The following is a 21,858-nucleotide window of genomic DNA, read 5'->3' on the forward strand; positions in this document are numbered from 1 at the left end:
GTTCCCTGTTCTGACAGTCGCAGCAGTCAGTCTGTTTAGCATAATGCCCAAGGACAAGGGCAACTTACTCTCTGCTTCAAAAATACGCAATCGACAGCCTGTGATGAACAATGAGGCAGCGATCTACCTTAAAATAGGGCGGATTGTGATCCACCCTGTTTGAATTGGTGACCAGTGAATCATCGACCTCTGTGAATTGAATAACTTTAATTATACAGTGACTCTCTCTAAAAAAAAATTATAAAAAAAAACAACAGCCATCAGACAACGTAATGAGAAGCTCTGAATTGAATTCGCTCCATAAATTTATAAAGGCAACTTCAAATAGGCTCATAGTGTGTTTGCATTCACTCTCCTGTGAGGAAGTTATTTTTAGATCTTAAACTGTTACTAGGGACTGTGCAATACTGCACTACATTCGATGAATGATTCAAGCCGCTGCAGAGTAATGCAGAATTGCAAAGAAGCTGGCGTGAGGAGTGCAAGTCAATTACTGCATATACCAAGAAAAAGACTCAAAAGCCAAATGCGATCTTTGACTTTTCGACCTCTTTATTGACGACATAAGAGCGGTGAAAAACTGACTCACGCGCTGAGTGGCTGAGAACAGTGAGCAGCCAAAATGAAGAAAATGCTCCACACGCAAAAGCTTGTGGAAATTCACTAATTAAATTTTAGACATCTCTAATGTTATTTTTCTCCCAATTTATATTATTAAGAACCTGTGATTTAATCAGCATTTTCAGCATGAATTAAAGGTTTCCATAGAGATGGGGTTAACATGGAAGCAGAGCAAAGAATATATCAGAGAGAAAATATACATTCATTACCATTCAAACATAATAATATGGCAAGAAAACACAGCGCAATCCTCAGCTAAATAAAACAACTCCAGCAGTTTACCACCACGCATACTGTTCGCTCGTGCATGTTTATCGTCTGGAGAAAATGACTCGCCTGCTGTTCGGCGTGACTGAAAACCCCCAGTTACCTTCAGGTCACAGAGGGTTTTCCAGGCCAAGTAGAAACACCACATGTCTGTGGCGGCTCCACTTTCTGACGGACGACTTAATGAACGGCTGGGCGGACGGGGGATAAATATTGGTCACTGTCGTAGCCTCGCAGCTTTGCCAGTTACACTCCTGCGTCGCTGCAGCACGAATCTCACACAGCGAGGAGTCGCTGTCACCACAGTAACCTGCTCAAGCTAGCCCGGCGCAGCCACTGCAATGGCCAGCAGCAGCCTCGGAGGCTGTGTCTGCACGTTAGCTATGCGTGGCTAGTCACATGGGGGCTAACCCAGACTGACACGTTGACATAATTTGTTACAAATCAAGGCTGTGTTCTGTGAACACTTGTCTTCTGAATGCAGTAATGGCTATGGTATGCCTTTGTAGTCTTTTTGCTTGAGTTCACATTTTTCCCTCTCTCATTTCATATAAATATTCCTAACAGGGAAAGGCATCAGTACTTGGGCATCCCAAAACTCCCGAGCGGTTTTCTCTTAAAAAACAATGCAACACTGAACTGTGCGCACACATCTGACCGCAGAGCAACTGACGGTGTGTCACACGTTACAAAGACACAGGAAATAAAGATATTGCTTCACTGTTGAAATGCAGCCCTGACATTTCACGACAGTATCAGTCGAAGCATTCTTTCATTACGCTGAAAACCCACAGTGGGGTGTGTCTGCATGCTCTCCATGGACTGCATATCTGCAGTGAATGGAGTGGCGGTAGGAGTGTCTCTGGTGAGATGCTGCTTGACGGGACAGTCTGTGCGACAACAAATAACTACATTGTCCACATGAAGGCATGGCGAACAGCACACACATTCCGTAAAGCCCTTCATTCCCTGGTGAATGGCATTTCATGTTAAGGAACTGTAACGCGCCTATTACAGCAATTTCTACGTAAGGTTCCAAACATATCAAATTGCATTAAAGAAAATGTGGCTCAGGGCAAGAAGTACAGTGTGACGCATGATAAGGGGCATCCCCTCATTTAGTTTTGTTTTGGTTTCAGATCAGCAGAGAGCACAGAGACACCTCGGGCTGGTCAGCTGCACACTTGAGAAGGAAAAACATTAGTTAATCCGAAGAGGGTTTAGGTCAAACAAAACAGAAACACTTCATAAATCATCAGTAAATTATCATGTACAGGTCCTTTGTTCCACTCGCTCAGTCGTAGCAACATTAGAAGACTGGCAGAATGTCAATGAGACCTCATCACTGTTTTCTGGAATGTGGCATGTTGAAAAATACCAAAGTGCAGCAGGCCTGATTGAACTGCTGTACAGTCAGCAAGTCAGCATTATTGGAGACCAGTGTCAGTGTCAGAATAAAGCCGCCATAGCTTCAAACCTTTCTAAACCCAGTTTGCAAATGAGCTTAAGATGTCAGCTTAAGAGATTTTCTTGAAACTGAGATGAGAAATGAAACTGTGATGGCTCTCTCACGGATGTGCAAACCACAAAACAAGCTCGCAAAAGACAACGAAGGAGTCAAACAGGTCAACAAAGAGAGTGACAATCAGAATTTAGCAACACCTCATGCAGCAAAACACTATAAATGCTTGTCATTCCAAACACATAACAAGCTCTTAACTGAATGGGCACGCAACAGCAGCAACGCCTGAGAAGCAAAACATAAAAATCATGGAACATATCAGACACACATCATACATACATCAAGAACTGATTATAATGTGATATGAAGCTTTGAATATTGAAAAGTCTTTAAGCAGCTGTGGGTATGTGGTTATATGAGACACTTTCTTGACAAAAAGAGACGTTGACTTCGACCAACAATATCTGACCAGTCCATTTGAGAGTTGCGATGAGTATTTAAGGTACATGTGAAGACAACTAGCTCCAAACATACTGTGTTACTAAAAATAGACAAGGTCAGAGTTCTCTTGACCTTCAGTCCACTCAGGGAAAGTGAACACGTACGCCGACACAGAGGGAATTCCTCAAAGTAATAAAGAGACACTGCATAAAGAGATGTGCATTGTATCTACAGTTGTTTGTAATTCACAAAACTATGAAGGGGTAAAAATAACCAGTCTGAAAACTTGAGGAAAACAGATGGCTGTCGAGGTTATCTGTTTCCATCTGCTTGCAGTCTGGTGCTGAGCAAAGTTAAGCTATCTGCTGGCAATCGCTCGCTGCATGGATCTGATAGTGGCACTGATCTTATTAGGGCCGTAATGTCAACAAAACTCAAGAAACTGTAGATCAGAAGACGGTGCTACTTAAGTTGTAACTTAAATAGAACATTTGGACAATTAAGATAAGATTAAATATAAACTCAAACAGCAGCACTTGCTTGCGCTAATGAATCTTAACAGAATGTGGACATTATTGACAAACACCTACAACTGGCATAGTGCTAAAATATGGACATCATCAGTTTCCACGGGTTGGAAGCTGTGGCCGTGTGGCACTGCTGAGAGGTTTTTTTAAGAGACTGTGAAGGAACATATTCAGTATGTGGATAACTTGGCTTAGCCTGCTTCTACTGGAGCATCACGCTTGATTATAGCCTTCAGTAACTACAGTCCATTAAAGTAAGTTCAAATCAAAAATTTTTCCTCAAAGATTTCCTCATGTCAAACCGCTGAATGAGCGCCAGACTGACAGAAGAGATTTGTCAACATGGCTTCCACCATTAAGTGCATTAAGTGTCTCATCTATAGCCTCATATTTCAACACGTGCAATCTCCATTTCCACTCGACTTGACCTGAGTTATGTTAGACTGAAGCCAATCATCATCTTAAACAATGAACAATCTTAAAAACCTTTCATTCATCAGTATATCATTACGCTGAGCAATAAAATCCCCAAAAATTATGCATCAATCAAAGAAAAACTTCAAACACTGAAAAATAAAAAAAACTTTAGTTAGATAATCTTTTCACCGAGTCTGTATCAACCCACACAGTGGAGAGGCGACAAACGAAACTGTTACGTTGTGACACTGTCCCAAGCCGTCGCTGAGAAGAAAGCCCACCCATCTCCACCGTGGACTGTCTGTTCCAATACAGCATCAGTGTTCCTGATTCTCTCCCCGCTCTCTGGGTGGTTTATCCAGTCACATATTTAGCGGCAGACAGTGAAATCCTTTCATGGTTCATAATTCATACAGACAGCATACATTATTGATGGACTTTCTGAACTGTTGGCTATGTGACCTTCTCAAGCATTCAGTCTTTTTTTCCTATTGCACTTTGTCCTGGAGTGTTGGGAAAATACTCATTACAACACATGCTGTCCAGAAAATGACATCAGGAATCAACATGTTTAAGTTTCACCTTTGATTTTTCATGACATTATCAGTGAAAACGCCTTCAGGTGTGTGTCAGAGCTGGGGAGTGACAGTATTTTAGTGAAGGGGGGGGCATAATGATCCTGAGTGGGCCCAAAGGGACCAGTGACATGAGAGCAAAATAACTCATAAATAAATAAATAAATATTGACAAGGTCAAATGTTTCAATTGTTTTTCTGAAGCAAATATGATCGAAGCATCTGATTAAATATTTTACTCAAACCATGAACATGTGTAAGTAAATGAAGTGCAATTCCAAGATGATGTTTTTTTTTTTATTTTGATGCCTCTTGGTGAAAAACAGAGGGAAATGTGACCAATCTAAGCTTTGAAGTTTCTTACATCCAAAATTATAATAATAATTGTGCTTTATTGTTATTCAAGGTCTTTGATAATGATTCTTTTACTAATATCTGAGTTTGTGGTGTTATGTCTACTACTGTTCCTAAAACGGTGTGATCCTCCCTGAATGGATCAGAAACAACAGTTATTCATGTTGAAATAAATCAAATGAATGTCTTTGAAATGATACTTTTTACAAGGTCAAGCCTGGGCCGGATTGCACCCTCTGGTCATGCGTTTTTGGCCCACATGCCACATGTTTGACACCCCTGCGTTCAGGGTACCTGTTGGAAAAGGATATGTACTCAGAAAATAATCCCAGAAATACAACGTGCACGTTGGAACAATGCGTGGAGCCCCAGCAGCTGACATGGCCACACATGCAGGGCTCAGAGGAACCGGTTCCACCAAGTTACATCCTCGTTACTGCATCTCTAAATTTACGCACCAACCTCATCCCAACAGGAGAGATGGAATTCGGGGAAAATGCCATGAGTCATTTCAGAAGGAAAAAAAAACAAAAAAAAAACAGATGAAATGAACTAAAGAAAATGTGTCCCAGCCCACCACCATATAAAGCTTTTGGTAAAGTTACGCAATAGTGGCTCCACACAGTGAATAACAATAAGATCGGGCCTGCACGTTACCAACCTTTCACTTGGGTCTCATATTCGGCGATAATCTCTTTGTCCTTCTTGACTTTCGCCTGAGATGACATTTTGGGGGAACGGACTGTGCAATCCTCCGGCGACGATCGGCCACAACGCAGAAACACCCGGTCCGCAGTCCTCTCCGGATAGTTGAGCAACAATCAGATGCGAATCATCGCCCGCCTGACACAAGTTGGCAGATTAAAAACGCAGCGTCGGGGTTCGTGCGCGCGCCTCGCCGTCGCTGCGCTGCTGCGTCGATCTAAAAGTGCATAATGCTCTCCGTGAGCGGCCACTCCTCTACAGCAACACTCCTCAGCGCAAACGATCCCTGCTTGATGCACATTTCACACAGCCTCGGGTAATCTGTGCAGGGAGCAGCTATGGCAGCCCCAGTGATAATAGCGCTGAGCTCCTTTTGCACAGTTCAGTCTGCCCCTCTCTCTCTCTCTCTCTCTCTCTCTCTCTCTCTCTCTCTCTCTCTCTCTCTCTCTCTCTCTCTCTCTCTCTCTCTCTCTCTCTCTCTCTCTCTCTCTCTCTCTCTCTCTCTCTCTCTCTCTCTCTCTCCCTCTCTCTCTCTCACCCTGCAAGTTCTACCCTGCCGCAGAAAAGGCTGAATGGATGTGAAAGTCAATGCGAGACTCCTCCCCCACCACCCTCCCTGTTCTCTCCCCCACTTTTTCTTTTCACGCATGATTTAAGATTCTTCTGTGTGAAGTGAAATGAAAACCCCGGCCAATAACAGATATGTTGTCTAGCAGCTCAAGGAACACACGAGCAGTTTGTGAGTAATTGGAGTTTTGATTGCTCTGTTCCAAGAACATTAAAAAACTGAAGCTTGAAAGCACAGCACAGGAGTTGGGTGGTAATGAGTATTGATTGTAGTGTGGTATCAAGATACTGCCATCACTATACAATCAGTCTGTTTGGACAGAGAAATACGCACAATTCTGTTGTGAATAATCGCAAACAAAGATCATCCTTTGCAGTTTGCTCCGTCTGTGTCCACAATTCATAATTGGGAGTGGGGAAATGAGAAACAGACCTCACACACACCGACACACAGGAGAAAACTGACATACACAGGGATAACATGTAAATTCATCTGAAACAGGTCAAACTAGGGGCATTTTCGCTGAGCACTATCCCAACATGGAGGCATTTAAATAATTTCATATCTTACAATAAACTGAAATTTTTAGACATGTGACAGATGTAATAATGAATAACACTGATGATGTCTTTATCCTGACACATGTTAGTTTTATTACAAGTGAACCTTGTGTCATCGAAGCTGACGGGACAGACGCGGGGAAAAATGGGATTGAGCGAGTTTGACACGAGCCAAACAGTGATCCCTGCACCAGGGCATCTGCAGACAAACAAGGCGCTAATGGGCAGGGAGGAATTTCTACAGCAACACATTTGTTACTTTCGCAAAAACATTGAACATGTTTACATTCTGGATCGTGATAGGTCCATGGGTGTTCTATCTATAGATACAGAATATAGGTAAGATCATCAATACCTTTTGAAATTTTGATCAATTTTCATTGAGTGAAGGATGCAAATCCTAGAATTTCATCAGGTTTTAAATTTCAGGAATGGTTTGTATGTTCTCCTTAAACCAGTCAGATTTTCTGAGGGTAGCCTGCACCCTAAAAAATGAATGGTAAAAAACAACCCAAATTGGCTTAGTTTTTTACCCAACACTTAATCAATATTGGACCAGCCCAACCATAGTTATTTTTACCCAACAAAATGGGTTGGTCTTTTTAACCCAACAGATGGGTTCACAGATTTAATCCAATCATTGGGTCAAATCAGTTTTAGTGCGGGTTGATTCTACCATATGACTGGGTTGAATATTGTGCTCATTTTTAACCCAACTGTTGCATCAAATTAATTTCAGCCCTGGGTCAATTTTACCATATATATTGGTTGAATGTGCCCAAACTCTGGGTCAAATTAACTACAATTCTGTGTTAATGCAACTAAACACATTGGTTAAGTCTTCCAAAAATTTTGATTCATAGATAAAAATAATACAACCAACAGATCCCCCTTCTCAGCCTCACTGGTCATGTCCAGTGGAAGGGACAGGCTCTTACAGTTGGTACCAGCTTAGCCAGGAGTTTCCAGAAGGTGCCACAACCTGAGGACCAACTACCTTCAGGGCTCCACTCTGGATTTTTCTGTAGCCTTTGTCACTCCCATGACAACCACAAGGTAATGGTGCCATTTGACCCATAGCTGGGGGGTTGCTACATACAGACAGGGGGAGACAGGAGTCGAACCAACAACCTCCCGATTGTAAGACGACTGCGCTCCCCACTAAACCACAGCCGTCCCAAGAGCTAGTAATGCAAACGTTATACATAGTGTAGCTAGCGAGCTACACACATTAGCTAGCTATTTGGTTAACGCTAACTACATGGAGGGCGCTCGCTCAAGCATATTTTTCTGTGGCTGACATTACATGATGACATGCTGATTTACATTGTATATCTAATTCACATGACGTGACGCCGCACAGTCGTGTGAATTAGATATTTAATGTAAGCACAAACCTGTACTGCATCAGAGAGCCAGAGGACCTCTTCTGTTCTTCTGTGTTGCAGAGAGAGAAGACGGAAGTGACACACAGACCTGTTGACAACCCAACAGTGGTCAAAACAACCCATGTGCTGAGTTGAAAAATCTGTGTTGGGTCTGATGGACTCGAACCCAACACAAGAGTTGCAATAAATAACTCCATGTATCATAATAGCCCAAATTGGGTATACTGATTTCATAACCCAGCGATTGGGTTAACAAAATGACCCAACATTTTTTAGTGTGTGGTTTAGGTGTGTTTAGAGAAATTGGACTCTCAATGACTGGTGTGAAAGTGTGTGTGATCGTCTGCTGAGATCTTGAGATGCATGAAGCCATAGAAGATCGGGCTCTCAGGAAAAGTTTGTGTTTCCACCATGACAGTTTGTGAAATGACAATGTAGTTGACAGATATGCAAAGCTGACGCAGCAACAGGATGGAGTGGACGGCATTTCGATACATTTGGAAGTGATAACAGGTCGTTGGACAGAAGAAGTGGGAAGCAGCAACAGCCTGATACAAAACAGAATTTCCAGGTTTCATCATGTGTTCGTGTGCTTGCTGGGTTCATGAAAAGGGTTTGTGTAGTCACTGGCAACCTTGACAAAATAACCTATCTGTGAAAAGAAGCACTGAGCCTGGCAAAACAGAGAACACAACTCTTTTTCAATCTCTGGGTGAGAAAAAAATTTGTATAATTTTGTGTCCTTGCATCATAAAGTTGGCGCACAGCAGTGAGGAGCGGACAGCCCACAGCCATTGAATCAACAATGAATTCTGCATTATATCAGAGAATGGAGTGAGAGAGTTACTGACTCCTGCTGTTAAAACTGATTTTAATTCTATTCGGAAATTGTGGGATTTCACAGGATGTGAATAGAAACATCTTACAGCTGGAAAAATGTTGTATGGAAGACTGATGAAAAAAAGAGCGTAATGTAACAGACTGGACGACACTGTGTGAGACTGCAGCAAGTTATTTGAGATACGTTTCTGAGGCTCCATTGTTCCCGCATTTCTTAAAGAGATATATTGTTGATATTTGGCCAAATGAATTATAAAAACAGCCTTTGCCTGAAGATACTGGTAAAAATATTTAATTGTGCAAAATATGACAATAATTACCTTTCATTTCAGTAATCACATATTGAACATAAACATCATAATATATAACTGAACTTAATTCAATTCAGTTTTATATGGTCAGTCCATCCTTTGTTTCATTCATTTATCACACTATATCCATTAATCTGTTCATCTACCCATCCATCCATCCATCCATCCATCCATCATTCATTCATTCATTCATTCATTCATTCATTCATTCATTCATTCATTCATTCTATACCCATTGAAAAAGCCTTTAATCACAGACCTAACATGGAGCGACACAAATAAAGCAACTCACCTTCACACAAATAAAATTCACTTCTTCACAATACAAGTACAAGGATATGTAAACTCAGAAAGGCCAAGACTCTGGGTCAAACCAGACTCTGTAGGGCAACAGTGAGAACCAATGGATCACCACTTCACGCATGCAAACATGTCATGAAGTTCTTTTTTTTGAAGAGACTGATAACGGTGGGAAACATACCCTCAAAACAATGCTTGCGCTTTTCAATTCAGTAAAACTGCTTCATTCTGTTCCGGATGTGAGCATGACAGTTTGACATAATTCTAACTTTGTTTTTAATTGGATGAAACTGAAGTGTTACCTACAGTAGAACTGAAAGCCCACTCTGTGCTGCTGATGGAGCGTTATCTCTGAGAAAGCACTGCTGTCCCATCTGTGCATGCACCATTGCAACACAGTTTGCTGACAACTGAGTGTCAAGCAACTTCCTGTCTCTTCTGATGTTCAGCTGCATGCTACAACTTTGATCTTGCCATCTCAAAAATGTACTTTTTGTATCCTAGAGTTGTAAACTGATGCATAGGACTGGAATAATCGTTGTGAAAAGCATTTCAAGCCTTATCAAAAGATCCCTGTTTGCTTTCGCACCAAAATCTAAAGGAAATCTGTGTGCAACTGTGGGCCTGTGACAACTGTTATAGCTGGGAGGAAGCCCAGGAGAAGTGCTCAGCTCTCACTTTACAATCTATAATTCAACTTTCTAATTTCCAGAGCAAATGTTGCTCATCAATTCTTGGCCACAAAGAGCGGCTGATAAAAGTCGTGGTGGATTTGTAAGTAATGTGAAAAAGCTGTGTCTAACTCGGCCATGGAAACTTTACCACCATCCACTTAAAAGGCCTTTACAGGAGGAGTAATAATCACACGGTCCAACAGGGGAAGATTCGGCTTCTTCAGAACGCTATCAAAGATGTCTTGCTGTGTAAATATAAGAATTACAGTTATTCAGGGTAATGTGTGTCATTGTCATCCAGCCATGTTGAAATTCAGTCATAGATGAAGAACTTTGTATTTTTGTGGCATAGAAAGGAAACTGCAGACATAACAGAGATCAGCTCACAGTGTTTGTTTCATATATGCTTTTGGCCTCTGAGTATTATGTCTGACAAAAAAAAAAAAAAAAGAGACGAGATTCGAATCAACTCTCCAGCCATTAAATGCCGCTGTAACAGCTGGCACAAGCAAAGTGTGTTGCATTGTATGTGAGGTTTGTTTATACCCTTATTTAAAGCTATTTGCTTTCCCATGCACCACACCCACTTTTTTATGAAACAGGCTGTTCATGGTCATTAACATAATAACAGCTTTATTTCTGAGAGTCTCTGTTGGCAGGGACTGCCGGTTCTTTTCCTTCCCTTGCAGATATTTAGAGATTAAGACTATATTAACCTGACTCAGACTTGAAATGGGAAGTTGTAGACAGTGAAATCAGCCCTTCTTTTTTACAAGTAAAACATTAAATTTAACATGTATAAACCTGTGTTCACTTCATTGTACAACGTGACCACAACTCTGCACTACCAGCATTAAAAGACAAAATTATGAACAGCAATATAAATAAATATATATATAACCAAAATATAGACAAAAAGGGCAAGTATAGATCACAGCTGTTGAGCATAAATATTAAATATAAATATTACACTTGACCAGTGATATGTGACAATAAAGCTGTTTTTGAGTCTGTTGGTTTTGTCTAAGTGTCCTGTAATGTCTACCTGAGGGGAGGGGGGAGAGCAGAGAGTATCCTGGGTGTGAGGGGTCTCTGGTGATCCCCCTGGCTTTCCTTTGAAGTCTGACTGTGTAAACATCTCTGAAAGGGGGTGGTGCGGTCCTAATGGCCGGCTCTGCTGCTCTCACCACCCACTGCAGGTCCTTCCTGTCCTCTGCAGTACAGCAGCTGAGCCGCTGCAGCAGGAGGTCAGACTCTCGATGGTGGAACGACAAGAGCTTGTGAGCAGCTTTTGGGGGAGACGAGCCTGACACGGCCTCATGAGGATGTACAGTCTCTGTTTGGTCCTCCCCACCTGGTGGGAGATGTGAGTGGACCATGAGGTCTGCAGAGATTTGGATCTCAAGGAACCTGAGGCTCTCCACCCTCTCGAGCTTCTCTCCTTCAATGTAGAGGATGGAGTGCTCTGTTCGCTTTGATCTCCTGAAGTCCATGATCAGCTCTTTGGTTGTGGTGACACCATCGTCACAGATGCTGGACCCCCTCCCGGGAGGCTGATTTATGTTGTCTGATCAGTCCTATGATGGTGGCGTCTGCAAACCTGACGATGGCGTTGCTGTGATAAACAGAAGAGCAATTGTGTGTGAACAAGGAGTAGAGGAGGATCCGAAATTGACCACAGTTTTATGGAAAAATAGTTTTTGTGGTCAATCATTAATCATTAATATCCTTTCAAACACATCTTAGAATAAACAAAAGACTCCATGAGTACATGCACATTATTTGATTACATTTACCATAAGTTATTGTTTCATGTTCTGCTGAATCCTGCTTATCAAATGGAAGAGATGAAGCTAAAGACAATCCTGCTTCATTTTAAGTTTTATAACAAGTTATTTCCCAAAAAATTATACAGTCTCTCGATTGTATTTTGGAAAGATATTTGGTCTTTTATTGAGCTATATATTGCACCTAAACTTTCACCATCATAAGATGATACATTGTTTTGATGTTTTCTTCATCCATTTTTGATTAACATGAACAGTTCAGTGACTGCATAAGACAGCATTGCACTTTTGCTCTGAAAAGTACTCAGTGTAATGGGTTTTTAAAAAGCAAAAAAAAATTTGCTTCATGTCTTAAAGATAGCAAATTAATATTTAAAACAATAAAACATGTCTTAAAAATGTTTTACTGTAAGAAAAAAATTATCTCCTGGATAAACAAAGTATTTTCTATTCTATTCTATTCTATTCTATTCTATTCTATTCTATTCTATTCTATTCCAAAATATGTGCATTTTGATTTACATATACGCTTACATTTTCATGACAACTTTGTGTTGTTGATTTTTGTTTAGATGTTGGCTCTGTTTTATTACAAATGATAATATTTATTGGTTGATGATAATCCACAAGTGGTGTGTTCCACGGCTCTCAGGTGTGTGTGTTTCATTCTGCTGTACTGGGGTCAAGATGTCAGGTAGGAACTTTGATTTGATCGTGTATCTACCCGGTTCCGTTTGAGAGGTGCACGCTGAATGCTAGCTGAGTGCAAGCTGGCTGCTTGACTTTAATCCCCTGAAAACACTGAAAGTACTTTGTAAATGTCTCTTTTAGTCATGTTCAACGAGGTTCTACCTTCGTTTTTTGTTTGATTTTTAGTTTTATCCGGATTTTCTTCCAGGGCTGAGTTGTTTAAAAACACTGTGTCACCATGCGAATTAATTTTAAAGTTAATTACAGTTTCATGTTATTTTCCAGATTATGAATATGATAAAATGGCATGCCAAAAAGCGTGAGTTTATGGTGAAATGTCGAATCGCTTTTTTTTTTTTTTTGTCCTCAGTATGGAGAAGTTAAATCCAGCTGAAAGGAGTGAAGTCGTTGTAGTCAAAGCAAAGAGCTCGACTGCCCTCTTCCGGCAAACTGAACACACTAAATGATAGACAGCAGACATGAAAGACCACTTCAAGGCTAACAACAAAGTTTATTCTACATTTCGAACCTACCTGTTTTTAATTGAATGGTCCCATTTTTGGCCCAGTTAACTGCTACTTTTAAGAGTCTTTTCTGAGTACAACTTTCATTAAATATGTAGATGATGCAGTCAGTGTCTTCTTTGGAGATGAGCATCACCTGATGGGAGAGTTTATGTCAGGAGGACTTCATCCTGTTCAACACCACACAACTGAGAGCTCAGGCACAACTGAGCAGGTGAGTCCAAATATTTCTCGACATCAGTAACAAAACCTCCTCAACAGTAATTATATTTTTCTTAGAGAAAATGTCAATTGATTTTATCCTGTAAGGTGATGGCATTCCTTTATATTTGAATGACGTGTTCTTCTCTGCGTTATCCTTTGCAAGATCACAGGGCTCTGGAGCCAATCCCAGCTGACCATGACTGAGGGCAGGATACATCCTGGACACTTTACCAGTCTGTCACAGAGGTAACCACAAACACATTCACATTCACACCCTCTTGCAATTTTAGGGTCAGCAGTTAACAACACATGCATGTTTTCGTATTGAGAGAGGAAACCAGAGTACCCAAAATAAATCCACGCACGCAGGGGGAGAACATGCAAGCTCCATTCAGAAAAACCCAGCCTATATGTCAGCTCCTTTAGCTTGTAATTGTACTCATTCTTAAACTTCCAAATATAGTACATCGATTTATTTTAAGAGGTAAATGGGAGCTGGATTATCCCCTTGAAGAAATGAAAACACTTCACCTTTCCACAGGGACAATCAAGCTCCCATAAACCAAACTCTATGTCATTTCGAAATCAGAAGAATTAATCACTGGTTTCTGTCTGGATCACCATCAGCCGCTGATGCATACTTGTAGCCTGCTGTCATTTTCTGTAAATTGTACTGACTTAGGCTGAAAATAGACATTTCACAATGTCAAAAGGAAATTGAATGTTGTCATAGAACCACTTCACACTGTTGAACCCTGGGAATTTGCTGGCGTGACACCCGGGTGAAATATGTGCTGCTTGACATCAGTAGTGGCAAACATGCGTGGCTTTCCCTCAGTGATGTCACAGCTATAACATTTTCAGGCATGCCGTTCTGCCATGCAGTGTCTGAAGAACAAAAGTTTCTGTCAGTTGTGACATACACCAGTAGGAACAAGTCGATTGTATTTGGAAGTACAGTCACATCATTCACAAAAGCCGTACTTCTCTCTGTGTGGCTCGCGGAGGATATGGTGGCTTTTGCGGTGTCTGACACCATTTGTTGAAATAGTTGTTGTGCAACACTTTCTGTCGCCAGCCACTCCTTTCCACGCCCCCAAACAAGTGGTAGCTGAAACCAAGCCAGGCTCAAAGCTATAAGAGAGTTGCCAACTGCAATGGGCTAAATTATCAACGAGCCAGTTCAAGTATCAGACTTTACAGAAACATGTTGTGGATAACACTTTCGCTTCTTATTGGATTGCTTATACTTGTTCTCTTCTATGCTCGCAGAAGGTAAGACTTTTCATTTCTATTGCAATTTTTTATTCATATAAAGTTTAATCAGATGCAAATTTAATAAGGGGTGTGAGTCTGAAACCTGAAAACACCCACAGGGGTATTATTTTCAAATGTAGGAAAATCTCAGTTATATTTGATCTTGATGTACCACTTCATTTACTACAGATTTAAGCAAAAACAAATTACACAAGCTAAACTTGCTCTTGTAATTCATACTGTCACCCATGAGCTGCACAGCTCTTTAATTTCATGTTAACGGAAAACCTGTCTGGTGAGAACCGTGAGCGTACTTCAGATAAGCAAACCATCAAGTTTCCATGTACTTGGCAGACAGAAAAATGAGCCTCCTCTGGACAAAGGTTTCCTGCCCTGGTTGGGACATGCGCTGGAGTTTGGAAAAGATGCTGCAAAGTTTTTGAGACGCATGAAAGAAAAACATGGAGACATCTTCACCGTGAGTTCTGATAATGATCATAATCATTTGGATACCAGGTGAACAAGGAACTACCACATAATACCCCAGATATGCCTCATGTCTTATCTCTGGTATATTTGCATTTAGGGTGTTTTCCATGACTGCAGAGCAGGAAAGAGACAATATTTGCCTTTCACAGATTTCAATAATATAATGTACAGGAAAATCATTCATGGGATTTTAGTGAAATATTAATTCATAAAAGCTACATACAAAATCCAGTTGAAAACACTGACTTTCTTAATGATCTTCTTGCAGGTGCGTGTGGCGGGGAAGTATGTGACGGTGCTGTTAGACCCAAACTCCTTCGACAGTGTGGTGAATGACACAGTCTGTTTGGACTTCTCTCGCATCAGAAATCAGCTCATAAAAACGGTCTTTGGTCTGCAGCTGCCAGGCACCAGTCCTACGTCAGAGCGAAAATGGATGGAGAGGTAATGAATGCATCTTTCAAACACGCGCATGGACCTCCAAATGATATGTTGCGAATCTCAGTGTCATCTTTAATTTGCAATCCTCAGGCATTTCCAAGGTCTCAATCTCTTCAAACTCAGCGCGTCAATGAATGTTCATCTTCAGAATCTGCTGCTAAGTAACAACACTAACAGCAGCTTGTCAGAGTGGAGACAAGATGGACTGTTTGACCTGTGTTACAGCCTTCTTTTCAGGTAACATCGAGCTTTCCAAGCCTGAAGTGAAAGGCCGTCAATCAAGATAAATTACATGAGTTTGTCTATTGTTTACTCTTATAAGATGAACAAGAAATTCAGTGTCACTGTCCTTTTCAGAGCTGGATACCTCACGTTATTTGACAGTAGAGATGATCCGGCTGCAGTTTACAGAGAATTCCGCAAGTTTGATGAACTTCTCTCTAAACTTGCTCGCAACTTACTCAAGCAGGGTAAGCTGACCCAAGCCAACAGCTTATTGATACTTATTCAGAGTTGAAAACAGTGTTGCAAATGTGTGTATGCCCTAACAGAGGAAAGAAAAACGGCAAGGTCATGTCAGGAGCGTCTGTGGGAGCTGTTATCCCCCGGCTGGCTCAGCGAGGAGTTAGATTCTTGGCAGCAGAGCTACTATCGCTTTCTGCAGGAGGAGAGGATAGATGCAGAAATGCAGAACAGAGCACTTCTTTTGCAGCTGTGGACCACACAGGTGAGAACTGTTTGATCGTCTTACGGTGTGGGTTTCTCTTACACACACACACACACACACACACACACACGCACGCACACACACGTCGAACAATAGTACCCATACAAGATATAAACTCTCCACACCCAGGCAGAATGCTGGAATTCCTCTCTGTGGTGTGCAACCTGCCAGCTATGCAAAGGTGAGAGAGTCAGTGAATGCCTCACAGCCATGAGTTACTCAGAGCTGCTTGCCTCAACCTGCAACTCGAGGAGAATTTTTTGCCACTTTTTATGAAGTGAATCAGTTCCAGTATCACCTTACCTCACTTTGACGTCTAGTAATTGTTCTTGTAAACAGTCTGTGGGTGTTAGTCAGCTGAAGTTACTTCCTCTTCTCCATGCACACTGTGTAATTTTGGTAACTAGGAATTCTGCTATGAGTCGCTTTTTTTCTGGCAGCACCTCCCATTCCACTTCACACTGAAAACAGCCCATGAACTATTGATCACACATTATTCTTACTGGTTCCAGCTGGCTACAGTGTAAAATATTTTCTTTATTCACTCCTGTGGGAAATGTACAATCTTTACTTGTCAGTTCAGACAGGTCCAGGCTACAGTGTGTGTGTTGTTGCTGAGTGTCACCAGGTGAGGGCAGTAGAGAACTACCTGTGCTTTTTGTAATTGCAGTTCTTCCATAGCTTTAGTTTAAAGATGGTTCACTCCTCAACACTGGTTTGCAGCATTCAGGCAGGGAGAAGCATTGGACCACCCGCTGCTCCTCTTCCAGCAGCTTGTTAAGGGAGGATCGCCAGTCTTCCAGCATGTTTCCTCGTTTGTGTTATTATGTCTGCGGGGATATGGGAGCACATAGTCTCAGTACTGAATGGAAAGTAGAGCACCACTGCAGAGAATAAAGGGATTAGATGAGAAACTAGTCCGAGGTTCTGCAGTGAATGTGGCTTGTACTTGTGTTTCTCATAGATTTGCGTATTTTACAAGAAAGTGCCATGTCTGAACGTCATCACGAGTCCTTGTTGAGCTTGGAGGTTGCACTTCTCTGTTAGTCATCAAGCAATCAATGCTACTGAGTGAAACGTACAGACTGAAATTCATCCATCCATCCATCCATCCATCGAACTTCTGTGCTGCTTTGTCCTAGTCGTGGTAGCAGAACACAGGAGTAAATTACCAGGGAGGGAGGATCCACCCTGGACAGGTCACCACTCATCACAGGGCAAATACACAGAAGCAGACATCCATACAGACTCAATTAATCATTTCATTATTTATTATTTACCTTGAGAGGTGATTTGACATTAACATACACACACAAACCACAAACCGTGCAATTGCGGAATGATTTGATCTCCGCCCTGAGCCAGAACGGCTCCGGTTTACAGTCTGCAGACAGGCTGAAATAATAGCACCGTGGGCTTTTTTTGTGCTGCTTTTTAATTGGAGTAAAATTAAATAGAAGTAAATTACCTAATAGCAAGCATGTATTTAGAGCACAGAAAAGCAAGGTTGAACTGTTGATTTTTTCTTTTTAAATTCACCTCTCTCAGCAAACCGTTTTCTTTAAGAATCCCCAGCCTGCTGCTGCTGCTGCTGCTGCTGCTTCTGGGCAAGCTGGACTCAAATCATTACCTGAGGCATTAGATCTGGGGATGTGAGGATCTAAGATGGCAGAAAGACAGTATGATGCGCATTTAGTTGCTCTTGGTCATTTACCCTGGCTGTCACTGGAGAGGTGACCTGAGAGGTAAAGAGAACAGCTCCCTTTAACCCACAGCAATTACTGTCTGACAGGCTCAGGTGCCTCTCGCAGCGAGGCTGACAGCAGTGTGGACAGAGCAGCTGTAGATTCACCTCCTCTTCTTTAATATCACTCATTTTCAGACAGCAGCAGCCCAGATATGATATTATGTGCAATGTCCCAAAGGTAAATACATGATCAGAAGTATCCTATGTATTCTATCTACATGAACAAAATGTACTCTAATCTGCAGCTTTTCATCCCTTGAGCTTTTAAAAAGACTTATGTGTGCATGTGCGTGTTATGCTGGATGTTTTTCTTTCCAGTGCAATGCTGGACCTGCTGCCTTTTGGCTCCTCGGCTACCTACTCACTCACCCTGAGGCCATGAAAGCAGTTAAGTCAGAGATCAGAGGCCTTTCCACTCTCCAGGATACTCCCCTGCAGCATCCCTCCATCAGCCTGCTGGAAGCACACTGCACGCCTGTGCTGGGTAAGCAACAGCTGCTCCTCCACTTTGCTGTTATTCACTCGAGCACTTCCGCCTTGGGATTTAGTCCTTCACGTGAGATCAAAACAAAAGGCAATTCAACTTGGTGGAAATGAGAGCAGTGTTCTGATACTGACAATCAGTGCTTGACCTTTGAAACAATTGGATAAGGGATCTTTTTTCCCCCCCCCCATATATTGATATTGGTGCTAATGTGTGTACTGCTCCATATTCCACCCGAGGTCACTGCTGATTTAACTCACGATGACACCACTCTGACATCCTCCACTCTGCTGTCCTTTCCATTCTGCAGACAGCGTGCTGAGTGAGACCCTACGGCTCACCGCTGCGGTGATGATCAGTCGAGAAGTGGTGCAGGACAAGATCCTGCACATGGCCGACGGGCAGGAGTACCTCCTCAGACGAGGGGACAGAGTATGTCTGTTCCCCCTCCTCAGCCCTCAGATGGACCCACAGATACACCAAGAGCCACAGGTTAGCGTGTAGACCAGCACAGCCAGTGCAGCTCTTCATTGAGTTTTTTTTTTTTTTCTTTCACACATTTAATGTTTGGTGAGATAAAGAGGGTATTTCATCTCCTAAGTAGCTTAACAAGCCAGTGACTTTCAGAGTCATGACCCCTGAGGATAATCACATTGGTGATTGTAGCCTTCAGTTTTTGACCTGCTTAGTCCCACAACCATGTGGCAACTGCGAAATGTGTTTTCTCTCGCACAAAAGGTGTGAAGCAATCAATAACGTGATCATATTGACCATTCTGACAGTAATAATGGCAATAGCATTATAACTTTCCAACAATATAAACACTGAAAAAGGCCAACATTATTTCAATATTGGAAGACAGGCTGGTTGTACAAGGTGTTCTTAAGCAGCCAGGACTAAGCAGTATGATTTGAATCACTGACAGGATGCATTTTCTAGGATAAGCTGGTGAATTCCCACAAAATTAAATGGCCAAAGAGGAATTTTGAGAAACTGCAACTATTTTTCACTGTCTATTCTTTTCATTTGTCTTCAGTGCTTTACAGTAGCAGGAATTTAAACAACGAGAGACGTGTGAGGGGACATACGATTACACATCCCTGCCTGATAATATAGCGCTCACACTTAACTTAATTTGTGTCTTTTTGCCAGATTTTCAAGTATAATCGCTTCCTAAATGAAGATATGACAGTGAAGGATCATTTCTACAAGAATGGAAAAAGACTGAAGTACTACACCATGCCTTGGGGCGCGGGGAAAAACAGCTGCGTTGGGAAGGAGTTTGCTGTTGCAGCCATTAAACAGTGAGTATGAAGCACACTTGTTTCTGTTTTTTTTTATTTATTTGAATGTCTTTAATATGATGAGCCTCGAGTTTAAAATTGATGCCTTGCCTTTCCATTCATGATGAAAGAGTTTCCTGCAATTTTATCTCAATTACCAGATCAGACCAGCAAAATACATTTTCGCTTAATATTCTCCCTTTTATCATTTCAGTCCTGCTTTCATGTTCTCTATCATCATTAACAAGATGTAATATAGTAATCGCTTGTGCTGAACTGCATGAAAGAGAATAAGGGTAATAGAGGACAGTCAGTTGTGGGAGCTTATGTGTGTCAGGCATCGCATCCAGTTAGAAAGGTTAAAGTTTAGTTGATATAATCCACATCTCACGGAAAGAGCAAGCTAGTTGAGGCTAATATGCACACACAGTGAATTTGTACTTATTTAGTCTCATTTTGTGGTTTTTGATTATTTATATGCATGTAATTGTGTGGATGTACTTGTAGTGGTATTATCAGATGAAAAGGTTGTTTTACTTTTTGTGTGTTTAGATTCGTGTTCTTGCTCCTGACCCATCTTGACCTGGAGTTGTGTGACCCCGAGGCTAAAGTGCCCCCGGTCAACTCCAGTCGCTATGGCTTCGGGATACTTCAGCCTGACGGAGATCTTCAAGTCCGATACAGGTTGAGGAGGACGCGGCATGAAATGTGACTCCATAAATCGCCACGAAAAAAATCAAGAGGCCTTTCTGATAGATTAACTGTAGCACTATTTATTCTCTGTGATATTTAATCATTTTATCAATAAACCAGATTGACTTTGTTGTTTAAAATATGTATATATTTTCAATAAATATTTGCATATTTGCTGCTTTGCTTTACTTTACTGTGAATAAAAACACATCTTGTAGCAAAAAAAGTTTTTATCATGGAAGACAAGATTTATTTTTGAAGAAATATAGACTGAACAAGTCATATTTGTGTGATAAATCAATTACCTCCACTGCGAATCAATTAGAGTGAGGTAATTTTATGTCTTGAAACAAGTCTGAAGGAACCTTTACAAATACACTGATATAATGACAACTTTCTGTAGCTCCAACTCACTGAGCTCCTCTGCCCTCAGCTCCTCTGCTCTGTGATATTCGGCACCCAGATGTTTGCAGCACATCCTTCATGTCCTGGAAGTTGTGAGGTGGAGTTCAAATGACGACTTGCATTTCCTTTCTTTGGTCTTGATCAATAGACACCAACCACTGTGGAGTTTTCCATAGCGTACTTGTCCTATAAAAGGATTACATCTATTTCTTGTCCTTCGTGAAACACCATAAAACCTGAGAATTATTGCAAAAACATGTCTCTTCTAAACTGCTGGACACAAAATTGTATTTCATTGTAAAGTCTGTTCTTGTGTGTGCACTGGATGTTTTCAGTCTCCACTTCATTCTTCAGAAAATCGAATCAGACCAGCAGTGGCGTTCAGATTATTTGTAATGTCACAAATCGTGCTTGTAAGTGTCGCCCTTTAAAATGAGATTTTCATTGAGCACAGACAGACTTTCTCCTCTTTGGCAGATTCAAGTGAAAACAGCCTTCCATACTTAAATAATTCTGCAGAGTGAAGCTCAGTCATTCAAATGTAAGAATGTGAGCAAAAACACATTTGTGAGAGGCGTGGGCCTTGAAAGATTAAAGCTGTGGTGACCCCTCCGCACAAAGAGCAAGTTGGGGCCTTTTTGGGAAACCAGTGGACTTTACATCAGTCAAACAGTGGAAATAGATTCGATTTAGAACCAACAATTTTAGCAAAGTTACCAATAACAGTAACAGAGCATTTTAATGCTGCAGAATCCTACTGACAGAGATCATTCTTTTGCAAAATGATGAACCTATTGAACTCCATGGAAGAGTAGTGGTTAGCAGTCTCACCTGACGGAAATATTAGACCTGGTTTGAGTCCAGTTGAGGGCTTTGTATTTGGAGTTTACATGTTCTCCCTGTGTATGCATGCTCTCCAGTTTTGTCCCACAGACCAAAAAACATGCACGTGAAGTTCCTGAGTCTCTCTAAATGCTGCGCTGTGAATGTGACTGTTTGATTTAATCTCATTTGTGCTGCGATGACCCATTGACCTGTGTCTCCTGCCTTCACCCACAGTCATCTAGAAGCAACTTCAGGCCTCCGTGATGTCGAATTAGACGAAGCTGTATACAAG

At 41.5% G+C, this 21,858-nt stretch overlaps 2 protein-coding genes across 3 annotated transcripts in view; one reads left to right on the plus strand and one right to left on the minus strand.

Moving 5' to 3' along the window:
- Nucleotides 1–5,758, minus strand: part of LOC115388380 (SLIT-ROBO Rho GTPase-activating protein 3-like) — a 34,286-nt gene extending 28,528 nt beyond the window's left edge. For both annotated transcript variants that reach the window (XM_030091495.1, XM_030091494.1), the window contains exon 1: nucleotides 5,326–5,758. In XM_030091495.1, the coding sequence (XP_029947355.1) occupies nucleotides 5,326–5,392 (67 nt within the window). In that variant the 5' untranslated portion in view covers nucleotides 5,393–5,758. The remainder of the gene's footprint in view (nucleotides 1–5,325) is intronic.
- Nucleotides 5,759–14,335: 8,577 nt separating this feature from the next.
- ptgis (prostaglandin I2 (prostacyclin) synthase) lies at nucleotides 14,336–20,504 on the plus strand. Its single transcript, XM_030091889.1, has 10 exons — nucleotides 14,336–14,490; nucleotides 14,827–14,950; nucleotides 15,230–15,405; nucleotides 15,493–15,639; nucleotides 15,760–15,872; nucleotides 15,954–16,129; nucleotides 18,195–18,360; nucleotides 18,671–18,852; nucleotides 19,513–19,664; nucleotides 20,196–20,504. Exons 1-10 carry the CDS (start codon nucleotides 14,423–14,425, stop codon nucleotides 20,353–20,355), a joined length of 1,464 nt encoding a protein of 487 aa, XP_029947749.1. The 5' UTR covers nucleotides 14,336–14,422; the 3' UTR covers nucleotides 20,356–20,504.
- Nucleotides 20,505–21,858: the final 1,354 nt, after the last annotated feature.

The sequence above is a fragment of the Salarias fasciatus genome, chromosome 5 (assembly GCF_902148845.1).
Source record: "Salarias fasciatus chromosome 5, fSalaFa1.1, whole genome shotgun sequence".
NCBI classification, from domain to species: Eukaryota; Metazoa; Chordata; class Actinopteri; order Blenniiformes; family Blenniidae; genus Salarias; species Salarias fasciatus.

Coding starts and splice junctions, on each gene's coding strand:
- ptgis (XM_030091889.1), top strand. CDS start 14,423: ATGTTGTGGATAACACTTTCGCTTCTTATTGGATTGCTTATACTTGTT. Junction 15,873..15,953: donor TCGCAACTTACTCAAGCAGG/GTAAGCTGACCC, acceptor ATGCCCTAACAG/AGGAAAGAAAAACGGCAAGG. Junction 18,361..18,670: donor ACACTGCACGCCTGTGCTGG/GTAAGCAACAGC, acceptor TCCATTCTGCAG/ACAGCGTGCTGAGTGAGACC.